This window comes from Podarcis liolepis, assembly GCF_965112155.1.
Source record: "Podarcis liolepis genome assembly, chromosome: 1".
In the NCBI taxonomy this organism is placed as follows: Eukaryota; Metazoa; Chordata; class Lepidosauria; order Squamata; family Lacertidae; genus Podarcis; species Podarcis liolepis.
Window position 1 is genome coordinate 51,416,524 of NC_139554.1, and position 20,353 is coordinate 51,436,876.

The window sequence follows — 20,353 nt, forward strand, 5'->3', positions numbered from 1 at the left end:
AGCTGCTTACAAGCCAACTATCCCATCTGTGTCTCAAGACCATTGTTGAAGCCAGAATATTTCTAGTAACTGGAATAAGGACTCTTTGAAATAAGTGGTCTGTGAAAGAGGCCATGACCCTAAAAGGAAATTCACAGCCTTTGTTTTTAAGGCAGTGGGTTTCTAAACCCCCCTCCCCCATGTACACTGATGTATTGATTCATACATAGCCAGCATCCTCCCATCTCTTCTTCTCCTGATGTTTGTGCCAGATAAACTCAACCTCACTCGTGCTGCCTCTGCATCCATCCTGAGTTCCCATACCTTTAAGTGAACTGGGCACAATATTGCTTTCACAGATCAACACCCTGTGAATGTTATATGGATGCATGACTTCTGTTGGTTAGGTGGGTTTCTTTTTTGTTAAGTTTTTCTTTTTCTTTTTTTAAGAAATTGAATAGCCTGGTGCTCATAGTGATTTGCAGTCTCTTTGCTGCCTTCTTTTCTGTAGCCTTCCAGTCCCTTGTGGGTTTGGTACAATTGTGTCTAGATTTTAGTCTATTAAGGTGGGAAGAAAAAGAAGGGGTCCAGAATAAACGATCAATTTGTATTTATTTAACATTTTACTAAATAAAACTATGAAATCTATTGTCTCTAGTTGTTTATCATGCAGCTGTGTTCATGTGTGCTGATCACCCTTTGCTTTATCCACACTGAAGCTGCAAACGAAGAGAAATGCAGCTTCTCCCATCAAAGCTGAAGGTTTAACTGCAAACAGGTATGTTGTGCCACACCCTAAAGGTGCAGACACTGCAGGCAGATCAATATTGGCACTTCCAGGATTTGGAAAGGCGGCTGCTTGCCAATCATGGCAGGGGTACTGCCAGGGAGCTAAGAATACATCATTGAATGAAACTAAGGCTAGCCCAAGGCCTAATTCTGTCTTGTATTTCTAGTGTAGGCCCCATATAAATAGAGAACACTCAGAGCTGCATTTCAGCTCCTCTTCCCCATCCTTTCAATTCTCCTCACTTGGCCTTTTCCCCTGGGGCCCCATTGCAACAGTTTTCTTCACCATCGCATGCTTATAGTATAGGGAAGAGTCTTTTGTCCATTTAGTGCTCTGCTATCCTATATTGAGCTCCTTTCTCCCATTTTCAAAATCCTCCAGTGCAATGAGGTCTTTTCCCAGCTGTGCTGACCTTATGCTTCCCTCCAGTCCTCCTCATTCTACACTTTGAGGCTGTTCTTCCGAGCAGTTAGAGGTTTGCAATAGCTATGATATCACAGCTGATTAGCCATAAAAGCAGGTAGGGGACCTTTACAGCACACCTGCAAAGCTGAACCTCTCCTATACTTATTATTTCTTGGCCTGTAGAAAAATAAAATACAAAGTTTTATAATGATAAAGAGTCTGGGCTTCAGTTTCCCTTCTTTACAGAATTTAAAGCTCCCTGGACCTGCAAGGAGAGTTGGCAATGACCTGAACTTGGCAAAGTCTACTGCAATCACTGACAGCTTGGTCCTATAAGGGCTGTAGAGTAAGTCAAGTGTGCTTCAACTTCTGGGAATAGCTTCCTGTATGGATTGTGCTAAGGGGGTGGTAACTAAGTTTTCAGAAAGTAGACCTGTTGAAAATAATGACTAATTAACTTGACTAAGGCCCACTAATTTCAGTGGATCTACTTCGAGTAAAAGAAAGTTGGATACCATGCAGAATACTTTCCTGTCCCTGGCAGATTTGTGGGTTGTAGCCAAGAGTTCCCTGAAGGAATTGTTTCTCTAGTTTGTTCTCTCCCCTGTTCCTCATTTTCATGACTAGTAGAAATGAGGAACGCATTAATACTATGTGGACATAATAACCAAACAACTCTCACAGCAGCTTGAAAAGGATTTTCCTCAAAACTTTAATGTTTTTTAAAAAGGAATACTTGTGCCCATGCTGTACAGTGCTCAGTGTGGGACAGTTTCAGCGTTTACATCAGCCTGTCTAGAGGGATGGAAAACTTTAATCCCAGCACTTTGGAAGCTCTTGAATTCCATGAAATCAAAGGAAAAATCAAAGAGTCCAGCAGCAGAAGACCCTAGACAGACTCCAGAACCAAAGAGAGAAACTACCAGAAAATCTATGACACCCAAATCATTTACAGCTTGTGAGAAATCACCTTAAATTATATAAACAGCAAGGAAAGAGTTTTCCCATTACATCTCCATCCTTGTGCTCCAGTGTTTGATAATTGTGGACCATGGCTGGGCTGAAGCTGCTCCCAGCACAGACATTCAGCTACAGCATACATTAACAGACCCTACGTCAGTTGCAGATACAGCAAGATGCTCATGTGTTCCTTTCTTCAAGAAGTGGAATTAGTCCCTTCGAGCATCAGGTTCACCAAGCAGCTATCAGGACGGAAGCCTGCATGCAATGACTTGCCTACTTCCATGGTTGCACAGACTTAATCTGTAATCAGCTGTGACACTTAACTGCATCTAGACTGAAGACAGTCCGATTCCATTATGGACTCCTGCACAAGGCCCAATTGTGCAGTCCTTGGTCCTGATCATACAAGCACACAGTTTGAGCTGATATTACTCAGGAAAGCAGCTGATCAAGGCCATAGTCCAGCAGATATAGGAAGGGCAAGACTTGCGTTCCTCCATGGGAGGGGGAAAGTATGTTTGGCAATGATGTGCAACATCAAGCTAAACAAGATTTACTGAGTAGTAGCCATGATAAGAGGTTCTATTTAGCTCCGGTGAGATGAACTACACCCGCATTTTAGATGTGGGGGTGGGGGGCGAATAGGCAAACAAAATGCCCTGCTTACACATTTTCAAGGACTCTCGCCTGAATCCTGTTGGAAAGAAGTTCGTTTGGACTAAAGGGATCTTGGTTTCAGCCATGTACTCACAGCAAAGCATGTGCACTATATAGCCCCTGTAACAAGGACCTGGCTTTGCTTACACTAGGCTTTTTTCTAGATACTAAAGTTATCCATGAAGTAGGCACAAGGCAGATTGAAGAGAAGGTTCCTTACCACTACCCCTGACAGCCACATTTCTTGGTGGGCAATTTCCCAGAAGCCATGTGGTGGTGGTCAATAGCACCGAAGGCAGAATGTGGGTGAAGCAACAGTTGTGACTCTTCTGCCTTGTGTAGTTGTGTGTGTGCGTTATGGGAAACCCTGTGCTAAAATATTTTCTATTCCGGTGCAGGGCTTCTCTACACACACATTATAAAAAGGAAAGGAAAGGCTGCACCCATAGAGATAAGCAAGGACACATGCAGCCCCTAGGCCTCAGGTTCCCCACTTTAAACTTTCACAGTAGGTCCCACATCATCCTTTTCCCATCAGTAAAGCCCTGATCCATGACCAACAGGAAGGCTATGCAGATTTGTAAAAGGGTACAGGCAACTCCTGTTTTGCATGGGTTCAAAGAATGTGCAACTGTGCACACATACACTGGTTTTGGACCTGCAAGATGGTGTGACAGGGTCGGGTGGGCTTATGCATGCTCCACCAACATGCACGGTACCCTGACATACAACCCATGCACAAATTGAGTTGCCTGTATATGCATGCAGTCCCTCTTGCCACATATATAGGAATAGCTCACATAAGATTTTCTAGATGCTCACTTTATATGATTTAGTCATAATTGTCCTATTTCGGTTTTGGCTTAGAGGGGACAAATGAAAGAGCTGGAAATAAGATGGGGCTACTACACTGATAAAGGGACACAACACATTAGTAGAAGTCTCAATTTCCACGTCTAGTCTACCTTTCTACCACAGGAAACAGGTGACTGTAGCTGAATTAAGGCATCAGGCTCGTGGGGTGGGAAAGGCCCACCTTCAAAACAGCAACAGAGGAAGTTGCTTTAGAGTCAGGCCACTGGTACACCAACAGGAAGTGGCTCTCCAGGATGTCAGCTCAGGAGCACACCTTCCCTCCTCTTCATTCCCATGCTTCCCCCCTCAATTTGGAAACAGATGTACACAAATGTATGTAACTTGCCTGATTTAGATTGGGAGCATTGTTTTGATTGGCTCCATAGCCCTGAATGATATGCCACCTGCCCCGCCCCAACCGGCTGCAATTGTACCCACAACTTAGACAAAGTGTGTAGCACCCGGCTACCATTGGGAGAGTGGCTCTGCCGTAGGTCTGAACTGCTCCAGGACACGAGCGTGGTCCGCTGTCCCTCCTCTGCAGGGCATGAGTTGCCTTGCACGGACTGTCCTTTGGTGTGTGTCTTGCCGTTCACAGGCTTCTCTCGGCAGTGAGGTATTTGAGTGCAGCGGCGCCATACTTGCGTGACAGGTCCTGGTGGAACTCCTCCCGCAGGGTCTCCAGGCAGTCGCGGTAAGTGGAGCTCAGGCGGAACTTGGAGATGTCAAAACTGGGTGCGTGAGGCATATGGATCATGAAGGCATTGGGCAAGACCAGCAGCTCATTCTCCTGCAAAAAGGCATGAAGTTGCTAGAAAGGCCGGCTCCCTCGGAAGCCACACACCCCAGCCCTGGATTTCTGGGAACGCATAAAGAAGCAACCTTGTGGGAGACATTAAGCAGCACACTCACCTGGGCGTCCAGCTCCATGATGTGAGACACCTTGTTCCAGCCGAAACCGACAAATCTCTGGTCGTACAGGGGGCAGTCGCGCCTCACTACAACGTAAGGCTCAAAGTGCAGCTGCCACTCCACGCGATAGGGCACCGTGGCTGTCCGCCACTTGGCATAGTCCGTTGGGGCATGGCCCTGAGGCCACACATGGTACCTGCACACAGATGCACAAGGGAGCTGAGAAAAGTCTGCACCTCGGACTCCTTGTCTCCTAGTCTGACACTCCGACCACTGCACCACACTGGCTGGGGTAGCCAGCCTCTTAGAGCCATTCTGAACATCTCTAGTCAGCAGGGCAGAGTTGGGCTTGGATGAGGGAGATCGGCCTTCATGGCTTAGATTTGCCACAGACCCACAGCATGGCCAGGGCAAAGTCATCTTGGTCTCAACTCCCCACCTGTAAAATGGCAATGATGCAAATATGCCCCTATGAGTGCACAGCTGTGCCCTAACAGGTGGCTGGGAACTGGATGAGCCCAGGACTAAGGAAAAGGGCATGAGGAAAAGCAGAAGAATCATAGGATCCAACGAAGAGTTGGGGGGGGATGGAAATGAGGAAAGGGACTATTTATTTAAAATATTTGTACCATGCTCGGCACGGGGCTCCAAAGCAGGGAGAGGGGACAACATGGAATGAAAATAAAGAGGGGGCAAATTGTGCCCCTACATCCCAACAGAAGAATGAATGCACATATACCAGTTAAAAATGGCCAGTCAAATTTTAGACTGCAAGCCACCACTAAGAAGGGTTAAGTGCTGGGGCTGGTCATGCCTGTTATCTGGTTTCAGAGGACAGTCCAGCAATTGGTTGAGCCAACATTTCAGCTGCTAGCAAGGGGTTTTTTGGTCCCAACACCTACCTGAAGGTATAGAGGGAGCCCATGTCCAGCATGGAGAGCAGCTCCGCTTTGGATTTGGGAAAGGTGAGGCGGTAATGCAGAGTCTCAAATGCAGGCACAATGAGGGCTGCCTTCCTTTGGGGCAGCTCAAGCTGCAAAATGGAGGTCCTGAGGCACAAAGGGGAGGGGGAAATGCTGTTGGTCTGTTGCTAAACGGAGGAGTCCAAGCATCCTGTATCCCTTCCCCATGAAAAATGTTCAGTGCTGGCATGGGACCGACACATACTGGTGGAGCCATCCTCTCCCAGTATGGAAGTGTCTACTGCTTCACACAGGCTGGGAAAGGGCAAAGCACCCACCTGAGATAATCATAGAGGCCATACATAGGCAGGAAGTCAATGTCCGTCAGGAAAACATAAGATGTCTGTGCATTCTTCAATGCTACGTTGCGCAAGAAGTTGACAGGGTAAAACTGCCCTTCCTTGTACACAATGTGATAGGCAACGTTCCTGCGGTTACTCAGCACTTCCGAGGCCTGGGCATAGCGCAGGAATTGCTGGGCCTCTGCATCTGACATATATAACGCCAGACTAATGGGGCCTGTCCAGTGTTTGCATATGGCCTCCAGCATCTGTAACCTGCAAATCAATGGGACAAGTCAAGAGTGCAAGACAACCTCAGTTGGCAACAACAAAAAGCCACAAGGCTGAGCCACCCAGGCCTGAAGGAACAGGAGAATCTGCATCCAGTCCTGCAGTGAGTTTTTCCTTCCTGGTTTCTTGTGTGTGCAAGCTTCTGTTGATAATTGTATCAGAGGAGGCTGTCTACACTACATCCTGGAAGCTGCCACCATTTGCACACAATTCCTTGGCTTCTTAAAATATAACCTTACAAAACTTGGTGCAACTGATCTGGACAGTATTGGTTTTGTGTTGCTCCTCTTCCTAACTATTGTCCAATCCTTCTGCCACCATCAGAACCATTCTTTTAATGGCTGGCTTGCACCATTGCACCCATTTTCTGACTCATGCAGCAAGGTTTTGTTCCTTTCATATTTCACTGCCATATTTCTTCTATTCTAGTATTCAAGGGATGCTAGTCATCTTTTGCTAAATATTTCCCAGCAACTCTGGGTGATAGAAACCCATTCTAAAAAATAAACAAAAGCAGAATTCTCTGGAAAGGATTGTCACCCTCGCAGCTGGGCAGTGAGAATATTGCCATAGAGATTTCCAGTTTGATTAACTCAGCTTGGGCACAGAGGCCTCCTGGACCAATAAATTCATATAAAAGAGCCACAAGCTGGCTGGACGTTTAGCTCCCAAGCAGAAGAATTTATGCTGGAAGGCACAACATCTCCCCCTCTTCCTTTCCCATCTGGTACCTGTCCATGGAGAGCTGAGCTACAAGAGTGACATCAATTGCATCAGCCAAGACCGGGAAATCGTACTGCAGGAAGAAGAGATGCACCCGGTGCTGAATAAGGCTCTGTCTCCGAAAATCATAGCAAGGATCATCTTCATCCAGCTCCTCTAGGGCCTGCTGGAGCTAAATTTTACGCAGGGGTGAGAGGAGAAGGACAGAGAGATAAGGCTAAGTTGGCAAGTTGACCTAGAGTGAAGCACAGCCACAAAGCAGCTTTAAAAGGCAGAGTTTCTAGAGCCTGAGATACTGCTGGGAGAGTGGGGAGGGTCTTGAGCAGGGGTCAGCAAACTTTTTCAGCAGGGGGCCGATCCATTGTCCCTCAGGTCCTGTGGGGGGCCAGACTATATGGGGGGGGGGGGAAATGAACGAATTCCTATGCCCCACAAATAACCCAGAGATGCATTTTAAATAAAAGGACACATTCTACTCATGTAACAACACACTGATTCCCGGACCATCCGCGGGCCAGATTGAGAAGGCGATTGGGCCTGATCCCAGGCCTAATCTAAGACCCCAGGCCTCAGTTTGCCTAACCATGGTCTTGAGTTTTGTACTAAGCAGAACATAACCTCATCAGTCCACTAATCCTAACTGAAATAATGTGAGCGCGTTGTTCTGAGTGTGGTGAAAACGTGCCAGATTTCTTTAGGTTTGCCATTACATTTTATTAGGAATAAAAACTAGAAGAGAACAATGAAACCCAAGCAAAATATCATGGGTGCAAGTAGAACAACGACTAAAAATCACCATCACCAGGCAACTTAGCTGGAATGAAGATGCCTCACTTAGAAAAGGAGCCCGAGACAATCAGGGTTTTAAAGAGGCCAGGTTGCATAGTAAGGCATGCACATAGTTTTTTGAGCTACACACCCCCTCCATTTAAGAGAGCAGCTAAATAAATGGGAGGTCTGGAGGGATTTTCCATTTCAGGCATGAGGAGAAGGGAGAAGGATAGAAAATTAGGCTCCCACCTGACCACTGGGCAAGCTGGGGAGGCTGGCACAGCCAAAAAGCTCCCTGCGCAGCAGGTTGCCATCATACTCGAGGAAGGTCAAGTAGAGGTTCCGGAAGAACTCCACGTGCTTATTCTTCACCCGCAGCTTCTTGGGAGAGTTCCAGTGGATCACCTGAGAACAGATAGCTAAAACATAAGGCTGGTTACAGGTACCAATCCACTCCACATCTTCAGTCAAGCCCCTGCAGAACTAACATTGTCCTAGACTGGCGATGCCTGGAAGGCTCAGCCAAGGGTCACCGTTGCAAAAGGAATTCAGGGAAGACTCAGCCAGGGAGGAAATGCCCACCTTAAGATCAGACACCTCTGTGTAGCACTGCTCTGCGCGGGTGTGATCAGAGAGCTGCACGTTCCAGAAGCAAGGGAGTTGGTATACCAGCGTTGGGCTCTGTTTGATCACTGCATTAAAAATGTCCTAAAAGAGAGATTGCAGTTTGCACACTGGGCACTCTGGAAGAGGAGAAAGGCCCAGAGTAAAACCAAGTGTGAAGCCAAACGAGGAAGAAATAAATAGGTCTTTATCCCGCTACAACCCACAATGTCTGCAGGAGACAAAAGGTGTGTCCGGGGGCCCAGGCTGGAGGACAGCGAGGCATGCAGAGCTCAGAGCACTTGCCTGGTCGGCCAGCGAGGTGGACAGCATGCTCATGAGCTCCCGCTCGGCTGTCAGGCGCCACATCTGCTCCCAGCCGATTCGGCGTAGGCGCTCCAGCAGCAAGAGGATCACTCCTAGGAGAAGAGGAAACCATGAACACCACCACGATTGGACAGAAGCAACCAGGGCATCCCTCAGCTCAACTCTTAACAATGTACTTCCACAATGTGCATCTTTTTAGAAGTGGAAGAGGGCTCTGTTTTCCTGGATCCCCAGGAAACCTCCTTGTGTTGTTAAGATCCCTTTGGTGAAAGAGAGTTTGCAAACATCTTAATCAATAAAAATGCTATTTTAAAATCCTTGCAACAGGAGGAGTGGCTGCTCTTCAGTGTTGACAACCAAGCCAACAAGCATGGAGAACGAGTCTTTTCCTACAGCAACAGCAGCCATGAACTCTTTCCTGCCTCCCCACTAGGGGTGCCTGCCTTGCATGGAGAAACAGTTCTCTGGACAACCACCAGGTGGTGCCAAGATATCCTACAGACCTGCCAAGCAGCTATCCATGATAGAAAGCTTGTTTCTGGAGTCACTGTCTATCAAGAGGAGCTGGTGTGCATGTCTATTGCCACGCCATTCGACCCAGCTCCATCGCTGGTTACTCACACCCTGAAATACCAGCAGTAGAATAGTTTACAACTTCACTGAACTACAACTCCAAGGTGTGTGGGGGGGGGGGGGGCAATGACAGTCAACACTGGCATAAAACCAAATAAGCATGCCCTACAAAAACTGCTAACGGTAGACTTGGAGGCCACCTGGTCCAGGCACCTGCTCAAGGCAGAAAATCCAGAGAGAGAACACCTAAGAGACAGCCATCTATCCTGCTCCCATTAACTGGTCTCATTACTGAACTCTTTTTAGTCTTAGGTTTTCCTAATGTTTAGCTTCTGTTATCCAATCCCCGTGGAGCTAGTTCGGCCCCTTGAGGCAGCAGGGAACAAGTCTATGCAGTCTTCCATGGGACAGCCTTTTGGGCATTTGAAGCATACTACCCTGCTCCTCTCCGCCTTTTCTTCAGGCTCTGCAAACCAGTCCCTTTAATCCATGGGCACTGTGATACTTTTGCAGTCCTCCACTGGCTCCCCTGTCATGAGCTAGTGAGAGGGTTGAAAGGTACAAAGAACCAAGAGAGGATTGTGGGGAAAGCACTGCTTTTTCTCACTTCCTCTTTCGGCTCTCTTTGCTTTTGAAGCGTTGGATTAACTTTATAGGATCCAGCTTTTACCCAGATTCCATGGGAAGCCAGAGTGTGTGTGCACTATGCCTCTCAGGAGGTAGGGGTGCTGATCTGGGGAGAAGAGTAAGAAATGATCAGAGGGGGTGGCACCCACAGCATTCGCTCAAAAATCCAAATCTGCCATGGGTATGGAAAGGAAGCTACCTCTTCTTTCCTCATAGGACTAGTTTTCCTTGTGCTCATTGGGATTTGCTCAAGACCACCTAGTCAACTTCACAGTTGAACCAGGATATCTGAACCTAGATATCGTCACATACAAACCCAGCCACGGGAACAGAGGACTGCACAGACATCATCCTGTCATGTTCCCACAGCCCTCTGGAGCTCACCTGTGTTGAAGCCACGTCCCAGTGCTGGCCATGGTTTATGGTTCTTCCAGAGATTCCCTAGGTACCAGTCACTTTGGTTTTCCACCAGCCCAATCACCTGTTTGTCTAGATTAAGAGATAAGAAAATGAGGACAAAGGCAGCTAACAGACTTTGCTTGTCAACAAGATCAGTACTCTGCAACTCACTCACTAAGGATCATCCCTGCTGTATAATTTTCAAAGGAGCAGAGTAAATGGAAAGACCACCGAGTAAGAAAAGAAACCCTTTCAGTATCTAGGGCCACCAGAGCTGTCCTATACCATGAGCCACTGCCTCTGGAGAGGTGCTCAAAGATGGTCAACGGCTGGGGCAGGGAACTTGTGGCCCTCCAAATGTTGCTGGACTATAACTCTCATTATCCTTGAGCATCTAGTCATGCTGGCTGGGGCTGATGATGAGAGAGTTGGAGACCTCAAAGCATCTTGGAGGGTCACAGATTCTCTGTCCCTGGTCTAAAGAATCCCTATTCCCCCAGTGGTCATCACTTACCCGAGAACTTCCCAAAGATGGCCCACAGTTCAGCAATGTCAGTAGCAAAGGTGATGTCTGTGTCCAGGACAATGACCTTGGAGAGATCAGAGGGGAGAGCCTTTGTGAGCGTCAATTTCATCAGCCCATAGATTCCAGAGTAGTGCTTGTTGGGGATCCAAGAGATGTCCGGCTGCAAAAAAAAAAGGGAGGGGGGGAGGGAAACATTTCAGAAAAAGAGAACAGGCAGGCAAGCATCAGCATCACATGTCTGGTCTATAGCCAAGAAGCCTAAAATTGCTCTTGTTTCTAAGGCTTGAGCAACGAGACAATACTGAAAATGAGACCATGACTCTAAACTAGTCTGTATGTCTTTGGTGAGATTTAGAAGCACTTCACACAAACAAAGTGATGTAGGAATGCTTTCAACTGCAAAGATGGTGCTTTCACATGGCACTCCTGTTTTGGAGGGCAGTGGAGACAAAGCTTGCACACAAATGGAAACCTCCATGGAAATGCAATTCCAAGCAGCCTCCATGTCCCTTGCCATACCTATGAAACAGGCCTGCAAGTCTGTAAGAAGGTATCTGGGGACTAGCGAACTTCATCAACCTGGTCATTATTAACATTTTCTAATGGGTTATTCTACTGATATTTTTGTGTTTTTATATTGTAAACCGCCCTGTGGATCTTTGGATGAAGGGTGGTATAGAAATTTAAATACTAATATAGTGCGGCAAGACTTCAAAAGCATCTATGGACTCCCAATTCTGCTCTAGATTTCATGGCCCCTGAGTAAGAGACCTGCAATCCCCCCCCAAAAAAAAATTCCCACCCCATCTTCAGTGAAAGCACATGGTCTGTTCAACCACAATCCACTTTCCTGGGGGGGGGGGGGAATGGAGTGTGAATCATAGCACTAAGCTTGGTTGGGTGAACCTTACCTGTCTAGATAGTTTTGGATGCCAAACATATATCTGGGCACTGCCAATTGTTTTAGACATGGCAGGAAAATGCATGTTCTCCCACCCCAGATCTAATTTCACCTTTCTTCATCCAATTCAGCCAGAAACAATGGAGAGTGACTTTCTGATTCACAGCAGAATAAATAAGGCAATTCCATTATCTAAAATCTAAGAGCTTTAATCCCAAAACAATTGAATCAAAGAGTACAAATGCATACTCCTGGAATCTGGCTACTTTCAAATTTCAAAAACAAATAAATTATGTTTCTATCCCTTCCTATTTTATTATGGACAACAACTTGCACATAAAGTTTTGGCAACAGCGAGAGGAGACTGTCTGGCACAGTGCCCACTGTTCATTAGGAATACTTATGTGGCTTTGGAAAACTCCAGGTGCTACTTCAGGGCTCCCTGCCTTAATCTTTCTGCCCTTCTGTCACTTTGCTGAAATATTAGCATTCTTGGACATCAGAATCATGAAAGTGCATCATATAATCATTTCAATTGTAGATTTTGGCTTCTGTTCCGTTGCAAAGTTCTAGGTGACCTTAAGGATGATTCATGACCTTCTGGATCCATTCACAAGCTTGGATCCAGCCACTATCCATCCGGGGGCTCAATTCCAAGGAAAAATGTGTTTAAGTATATTGTATTTATTGTTTCTTAATTATGTTATTTAAAATAGTATTATTATTTTAGTAGTAGTAGCATTGTTTCGTTTTTAATTTGGAATTTGTATTTTATGCTTACGTGAACACACACAAAAGCACACACACAAACACACTTCTCCCACCTCCCCAAATATGTAAACCACTTAGAGACTCCTGCTGAAATGAGGTTAACTTTATATATTTCTAAATCATTCAGATCCTGTCAACAGGTCTTCCCACTCTACAAACGAAATGACAGTAGTAGCAGATGAGAGCACAGAAAACAATGGAAAGGGTTCTAGGTGACCTTAAGGATGATTCATGACCTTTTGGATCCATTCACAAGCTTGGATCCAGCCACTATCCATCAGGGGGCTCAATTCCAAGGAAAAATGTGTTTAAGTATATTGTCTCTCATCTCCAAGCAAGCCATTCCTACGGCAGGGCCTTCCCTACAGGGCTGCTCACTTCATGGGAAGAGGGTGTGGAGAGGGAAGGGAAGAGAGGGAGAGGGAACAAATGGAGAAAGAGAGAATGAGCCTGGCTTGATCTCCCTTGCCTTCAGGTCATCAGCATTGTAGAAGCTAACATGAACAGAGGGCACCATCCAGGACTCGAACAACATCTGCAGGATCTTTTGGGCCACAGAGTCAGTGATGAGATGGAAGTGAAGAGGGTTCTTCCTGCCAAGGGAGGAAACAGTTAATGCTTGCAATAGTTGAAAGCAAGATGCGAAATACACCCAACTCCCTCATTTTGCGCCCCCCCCCCCATGCAGCAGCTGATGCCTTGCTATGCCACATACAGAACCCTGGCAGCTGCATTGAAGTGAAAAAGGATGGGGTCAGAGGACCCTAACTAGTCTTCACTTGTTCTGTTTTCCCCCAGCACATCCAGAACTGCAGCTTGGAAGCAAAAGCACAGAAAGGCATCCTATTTTAACCCCGTGTTCAAGTCCTGGGAAACTCAGAAGCCTCCGCTACCTGCTCAAAAGAAGAGCAGTCTTCCCCACCCCCTCCAAGGTTACCTGTGGAAGAGGATGGATTTCACCAGGGTAACGACATCCCGACTTGCATTGTATCCAGCACAGACAATTGCAACATGGAGAAGCTGTCCAGAAACACAAAGATGCCATCAGGCCTGGCCCCCCAACCACAATTCACTGCAAGAGATCCTCTTCCCCTCCAAGTGGAGCTTTCAGAAGCCGCTTCCCACAATACATGCAGAATCCACCTGTCCTGCCAGGGCCCTTTCTTCTTCACCCAAGTCAGTAAAAAAGGGTGCACAGAGAGTTCACTTTTCTCAGAGCAAAATGGATAATACAAAACGTTGATGCAAAACCAAGCAGAGTTAGAAATGGACATAGAAACCAGGCGCAAGTGAGGACTGCCTCCTTGCCCTCAGGGGATTATCATACCACACGTATCTTAGGGTTCAGAAAAGTATTACATTGCAAAATAAATATCACGCTACCTACAGCAGGAAGCGGCAAGAGTGGGAATTATATGGCTACACTTATTATCTTAGGGCAAGGGCAGCCAACGTCACAGCCTCCAGAGGTTGGGAACTACACCTCCCACCACTCCCAACCATTCTAAGCTGGCTGGGGATGATGGGATATGTAGTCCAAAACCTCTGGAGGGCACCATGTTGGCTACCCCCATCTCAGGGAACAGAACAGGTTGAGGAGCCTGAACAACAACACGCCTCTTGCTGTGCGACCCTTCCACAGTTTTGCCATAACTATTTGCCTGCAAGGTGCCTTGGCAGCCAGTTGGGACGTCGCCTTTACCTCGCACTTCTGAACCATTCTCTGCTTGAGGCAGCCGGTGCTGTTGTCCCTTCCATCCTGGTCCTCTATTAACTGCGCTCCCTGCTGGCTGCTGTCCGTCCCATCCACAGCCTCGTCCTGCATCTGAGACTGGCTGAGTTGCAGCCTCAACAGCTGGTTTTCCTCTTCCACTTTCTGTACTTGGGACACCAAGGCCTCGTGGTTAAGGTATCGGCTTGACTGTTCCCCAAAGCAAGGCGGGAGCAGGAAGGAGCATCCATCTATAGAGGGGATCCCCACCCCCAGGAAAAGAAAACATAAATAGGGGAGTGGTGAGAGGAGGAGGATGCATAGTCACTGAGCCTTTTGCACATACTTCAGTGAAACAAGAGGGACAAGTGGGAAGAAGGATGAGAGCGGGAACAAATATTCTATGCAGGTTTCTTTAATTCATATAGCAAGGTTGCAAAGTTCCAGCACTATAAAATATTCCCCCTATCTCTTTGCATAGTCTACAATTTCCCTTTTTAGATTCAATTATATTAATTCCACCGGCTATCATTCTCTGCAGTCAAATGGACTTAATATTATTTTAAGACTATTCCATATGAAGCTGACTGCTGCTCCTCAAGCGGGTGAATGTGAATCTGAACACTCAAGAGTTAATGTACAGTATCACCCCACACCATGAATGAGATGGGCAAGAAAGAAGACAGTGGCATAACAGGAAGGGGCATAGCTCTGCCTCTAGTTTCTCCATTCATAACTTTGCAGCCAGAGAGTAGTACTGTGTCAGTGCAACCTAAGAAAACAATATTCTGAAAACCCAGTGCTCATTCTCTCTGTAATGTATTTTCTGGAGAGATCTGCCACTGACATCAGCAAGGGAGGGGGAAGGAGGTAACACCCTCAAGCCCTCTCCAGCGAAGACTCTCTAACGGCCATAAAGGCAAATGCCAGGGAGAAGAACCACACGAAGGATGGGACCCCAGCACTCCCAAGGTGAACATTATTACCAGCCCCAAGCCTGGATTGATTCAAGAAGGGCATGCTCAGAATACTGGCCCTCTGAAGAGAGAGGTCACCAGGTGCAAGGGAAAAGGGTCTGTTTGTAAGATCTAATGTAGAAGATCCAAAGATTTACAAGCTGCCTTGAATGCTGAGAAGCTGGGAACTAAATATACTATTTGGTGATGGTTTTTACATTTCCCAAATTGGAAATCTGGCCCATTCTTCGTCATATACTAGAGGGATCAGTTCCTATGTGTTTGGGCTATGAGAAAATCACATACATCCAAAGCAAGGCAATGGAACCATCCTTCTGTCACCTTAATGTCTGGCGGTGGTGGACTCTCTTTCATGAAAGGCTTTTAAACAGAGGTTGGGTGGCCATCTGTCGGGGATTCTTTAGCTGTAATTCCTGCATTGCAGGGAGTTGGACTACATGACCCTTGGGGTTCCTTCCAACTCTACAATTCTAGGAAAGCTTTCCTAGTTCTATTACGCAGGAGGAAACAGAGGCCACCCTTTGCCCAAAGGTCTCAAAGTGAGTTGGCAGTATAGTTGCAATTCCACTCTGGAGTCCCAACTCCCACCCACGTGTACAGCTGCCGCAGGGCAAATCTGTGGCACATGCTTTCATCACACCGCCATCCTTGCCCTCACTCACACTCCAGATTACCCATAAAGAGGTAGAGCCATGAGATGAGGAAGACCAGGGTCACTGTGGCAAGCAGCAGCTTCAGCTTCCCACGCCAGGGGCACAGCATGATGGTGGCAAAGGTCATGTGGGCAGGCCTAGCCGCACCGGAGCCAGCATCCTACACCCTGCAAGAGAAGAACCAAAGAGTGAACCAAAAATGTTAACCAGCGGAATTGATCCTCAAAATGGAAATGGAGGACTTTGCTAGACTTGGCTTTCCAGAACCAGCAACAGCAGCAGCAAGCAGCTGAAACATTTGCCCCCAACTTTGGGTAAAATGGGCTTTGTTCTGATGTGAGTCCACAGCCTATGCATTTTGCACCAGCACAGTCTCCTGACTTGAGGTCAACAGCCACATCCTCCTCTCCCATGAAGCCTACCCAGTAGCGGGGGCCTCATTCATTCTCCAAAATGGCCAAGGGTGTCTTGAAACATGCTGGAACTGCAAAAGGTGTCACCAGGACTTCTAATAGCATTCGTGGGCACTGACAGCAAGCTGACGATCACATCTGAGGAAGCCAAGGAGTCCTCTCTGAGTCCCACCAGCCAGGATTTGGAAAAGCAAAAAGGATCCTACTCTTTCAACTCCCTTGGCTTAGCAGCAGATAATTTCCCAGTAGGAACTTGCCAAACAAAACTCCTTGAACTCTCAGCTGTGTGCTTCATTCCACCCTAATCAGCACCAGAGTCATCCAAGCTGAACCCAGTTCTAGAAACACATGGCAAAGGGTAACATGAAGGTCCCTTGTTTTAACATATACTGCTGAAAATGATGCACACAGAGAAGACTTAACCCCCACGGAGGAGATGTGCCATGCACATCTTCAAGAAAAGCCCTTGCTATCAAGAGGTCCTCCAAACTCACAGCCCTTGCCACTTACCCAGCACTCCTTTGTTCAGCAGAGGCAATTCACTAATACAGTGGTGCCTCGGGTTACATACACTTCAGGTTACACACTCTGCTAACCCAGAAATAGTGCTTCAGGTTAAGAACTTGGCTTCAGAAGAGTGGCAGACGCAATTGATGGACTATATGGAACTGGCTGAAATGACTGGCAGAATCCGAGATTTGGGAGAAGAAATAATGGAAGAGGACTTGAAAAAATTTAAGGACTATTTACAAAAATATCATAAGTTGTATGAATGTTAAAAACTGCACGATTTGGAAACTTTAGCTTCAGCGATTAGATTTGGTGAAACCGGAAAATAAGTTATAAGTAAGAAAAGGTTGAAATTTAAAGTAATACTATGGTTGATTTAAAGTATAAGTAATTGATAAAAAGTATTTTAAATTTAAAAGTATAATATTTGAAAGGTACAAATTAAGATATGAAATAAGGTAATAATTTGCTGACATCTTTATTGTAAAGAACGCATGGTGGGGGAAACGTGAGGAAGTCCGGTTGGTTATGGAAAAATGTGTTTGAAAATTGGATTATTCTTTCTTCTTTTTTTCTTTGTTTCTTTTTGTTTTTTTATCTACGGCTTTTATATTTTTGACTGTGTATTTGAAAATGTAATTAAAATATTTATATAAAAAAAAAGAACTTGGCTTCAGGATAAGAACAGAAATCGTGCTCCGGCGGCGCGGCAATAGCAGGAGGCCCCATTAGCTAAAGTGCTTCAGGTTAAGAACAGTTTCAGGTTAAGAACGGACCTCCAGAATGAATTAAGTACTTAACCCGAGGTACCACTTTACTTTCTTCCAAGGAGAAACTTGCAGCCCAGAGTATGAACAACAGCCAGTGCAGGTCACTGGAAACAGTGTTTGGTTTGGAGATAAGGTAGATGTATGCCGTTGCTCAGCCATGAAGCTCACTGAGTGGCCTCTCGTAAAACATTATCTCTCAAACTACCTCAATTTATGGAATTTTTGTGGGGACAAGAATTCCAAAGCACTTTATTATGCTGAAAAGGGCTACAGAAGCGATAAAATTAATACCTACATTTCTGTTTAACAGCTTGACCAGAGCAACCTTGCGCTACTAAACCCTGGTCTGATGAAAGACAGATTTGTCAGTGTGTGCATGGCTCAAACCCTGTTTTCAAAGTTAATTCACTCTGCAGTGAATTAAAATAAAATAAAATTTCTGCAAAAACCCATAGAACAACTTCCTCAGAGTTACAAACAGAGAGCAGGGCAGGAAGATTAGGAGCTGGGACTTTCCAGATAAGAAGATATAAATTGATGTTCAAAGCAAAGAGAGAAAACTGAGAAATGACTACTCTTATGCAAGAAAGGAGATTCCGACTAAACATAAGGAAGAACTTTCTGAGGGGAAGAGCTGTTCGACAATGGAACGAACTTCCTCAGAAGGTGGTGGACTCTCCTTCCTCTGAGGTTTCTACGCAGAGGAAGGATGGCTATCTGATCCTCAGGGTCACTTCCAACTCTACAATCCTATGGTTCTGTGCAACGGGCTTCTCTCATGTCATCAGATTTTGGGCACCTCCTGGTGGTCAGGGGTCAGATGCATATTTTCCATGCACAAGCTCTCTGCAGTACAAAACAGGCAAGACAGACACTCCCGCTTGGGCTGGTCATTTGCTTGGCAACAGGACTGACTGGGCAGGCACAAAGCTGTGCAACCTACATGGGTGACTCTGAACAATGAGCTTAACAGTGTACCAGAGAATAGGCACTTCTCTTTCCCCTGGATACCTTCCATGGTCCCAAAGTTTTACTCTGCAGCATCAGAATGAGAGCACAAAAGAACGGCAATGTGGAGATGCTATCAGAACCAAGAGAAACCAAGAGAAAGGAACTCAAAATCAAGAGTGCAAAGAAGTTGTTCTGTGCCTTCCTGCCTGAATCAGTAGCGGAGAGAAAGGCAACAGTGGTGGTGCATAAATGGCTGGACCGCCACAAACCAACACCAGGTTGCTTATGCTTCAGGTGCACCCTAGTGTGCAGTCCTGCAGTCTTCACTGTGCCCCAGGTTGGTTGTATGGGTGCTGGTGCATAACTGAGCTGCTGACATCTGAACCTCACGGCTGACACAGAACTTGGTGTTCTGGCGGCAGGAGCGATATCAGTGTTGAGTCAGAGCGCACTGCGCTGTTCCCAGTTTGAGAGCGCTCCTGCCACTTCCTGCCACCTTGGTGCTTCAGACAATGCGCATGCACACACACACACAGCCTTTGATGCTGGCAATGCAATTGCAAATGTTCCAGAATCAGCAGCTCCCTTCAGTGATGTGAGGCAAGCTGTGAGTATACCTCGGCTGTTCTATTTGGCAGTCTGCAGAGTCAGCTATATGGAAGCCACATTTAAGCTTATTTCCATTTACTACCACATTCAAGTTTTCTAAAACAAACACAACAGGTTTTAAAATCCAACAGAATAAAGGGAATGTCAGACAAGATGGGGAAAGGCAAGAGGAAATGATTGAAGGAGGGGGGACACATAAAGCAAGCAGGGCCTTTTAGCTTCAAAGTTTCATCTCTGCCATGTGATTTTATACTGCCTTCACTTATTTTTGTTGCTAATATGTATATGCTGTTATTTTATGAATTTTAGCTGGGGGGTTTTAAATTCCTTGACCATGTAAGCCATACTGAAAAGCAGCAGGATGTAAATATCTAAATAAATAATATTTTAATGGAAGAGGAAAAACAGGTAACCTGTGGCCCTCCAGATGATGTTCAATTCCCATCAGTCCCAGCTCGAATGGCCACTAGTAAGAGATGATGGGGAGTTGTAGTCCAGCAACAACTGGAGGAACAGGGTTAGCTACCCTTGCATTAAGGAATGGGAGACAGACAGTTTTAACCCAAGAGGCACAATTAATTCTCTCCTGCATAAGCCTCACTGAAATGAGACCATATCAATGGAGAGAGTGAAAGAAAACATCCTGGCTGCTGGTTCCCCATCTTTACCCATGGAATTTGGGCCTTTGGCCCCCAGGCACCAACATGTCTTAGGCAAGCCCTGATCTGATATAGTCCCTGGCAAAGCTGTCTTGCAGATCTCACGTTAAGTGGGCCCATCAGTAAAAACCACCAGACGATGAACAGATGCTGCACTTGGGCTGCACCTTTTAATTGGCAGAGCATCGGAAAAAATTAGCTGGCCAACAGAAACCAATTTTAAATCTATGAACATTTTAAACAAGTGGGACTGTGAGTTAAGGGAATAGAACTTTGGGGCAATGTTGGCGTGCCATTCATTTGGCTAATGTGTAACTAGCTTTACACACACACACACACACACACACCTACCTTACACTTAACTTCACTATCTCATTAATGAACCTAGATTTGGCTTTGGGTAATACGCCTATTTATTTAATTTATATTTAATTTCTTACATGTATACCTCACGTTTCTTCTATTATGGAACCCAAGGCAGCATACATGCAGTCTGGCAGGAGGGACCCATCCAGGCACTGAGCAGAATCAGGCTTGTTTAACTTCAGCAAGGTTGTGGGCTCATATGCCTTCAGACCATACCTTGGGTCAACAGACAGATGATCAATCAACTAATAATTCTTTTAATTTGGTGAACAACCCAACCGTGAGCAAAGCCCCTGGATTTAAATGGGTAAATGCTGTGGAATTAGTAGTTTCCAGTCATCAGAAAATGGGTACATGTACAGAGCTGTCAGAAATCTCCAAAAAGAACGGTAACATAGAAATTCCATTATCTAGACTT

At 46.0% G+C, this 20,353-nt stretch overlaps 1 protein-coding gene across 18 annotated transcripts in view; it reads right to left on the bottom strand.

Moving 5' to 3' along the window:
* Positions 1-1,862: 1,862 nt before the first annotated feature.
* LARGE2 (LARGE xylosyl- and glucuronyltransferase 2) overlaps positions 1,863-20,353 on the bottom strand; it is a 47,021-nt gene continuing 28,530 nt past the window's right edge. For 10 of the 18 annotated variants that reach the window (XM_083463797.1, XM_083463787.1, XM_083463783.1 and 7 more), the window contains 14 exons: positions 15,679-15,824; positions 14,019-14,278; positions 13,254-13,336; positions 12,786-12,909; positions 10,633-10,804; positions 10,104-10,208; positions 8,499-8,611; positions 8,172-8,297; positions 7,839-7,994; positions 6,827-6,990; positions 5,802-6,080; positions 5,464-5,610; positions 4,562-4,757; positions 1,863-4,439 (listed from right to left, as the gene is read on the bottom strand). In XM_083463797.1, the coding sequence (XP_083319923.1) occupies positions 4,242-4,439; positions 4,562-4,757; positions 5,464-5,610; positions 5,802-6,080; positions 6,827-6,990; positions 7,839-7,994; positions 8,172-8,297; positions 8,499-8,611; positions 10,104-10,208; positions 10,633-10,804; positions 12,786-12,909; positions 13,254-13,336; positions 14,019-14,278; positions 15,679-15,784 (2,229 nt within the window). In that variant the 5' untranslated portion in view covers positions 15,785-15,824 and the 3' untranslated portion in view covers positions 1,863-4,241. Of the gene's footprint in view, positions 4,440-4,561; positions 4,758-5,463; positions 5,611-5,801; positions 6,081-6,826; positions 6,991-7,838; positions 7,995-8,171; positions 8,298-8,498; positions 8,612-10,103; positions 10,209-10,632; positions 10,805-12,785; positions 12,910-13,253; positions 13,337-14,018; positions 14,279-15,666; positions 15,825-20,353 lie in introns of all 18 variants that reach the window. The other 8 variants (XM_083463780.1, XM_083463790.1, XM_083463793.1 and 5 more) reach the window with 1 other exon arrangement.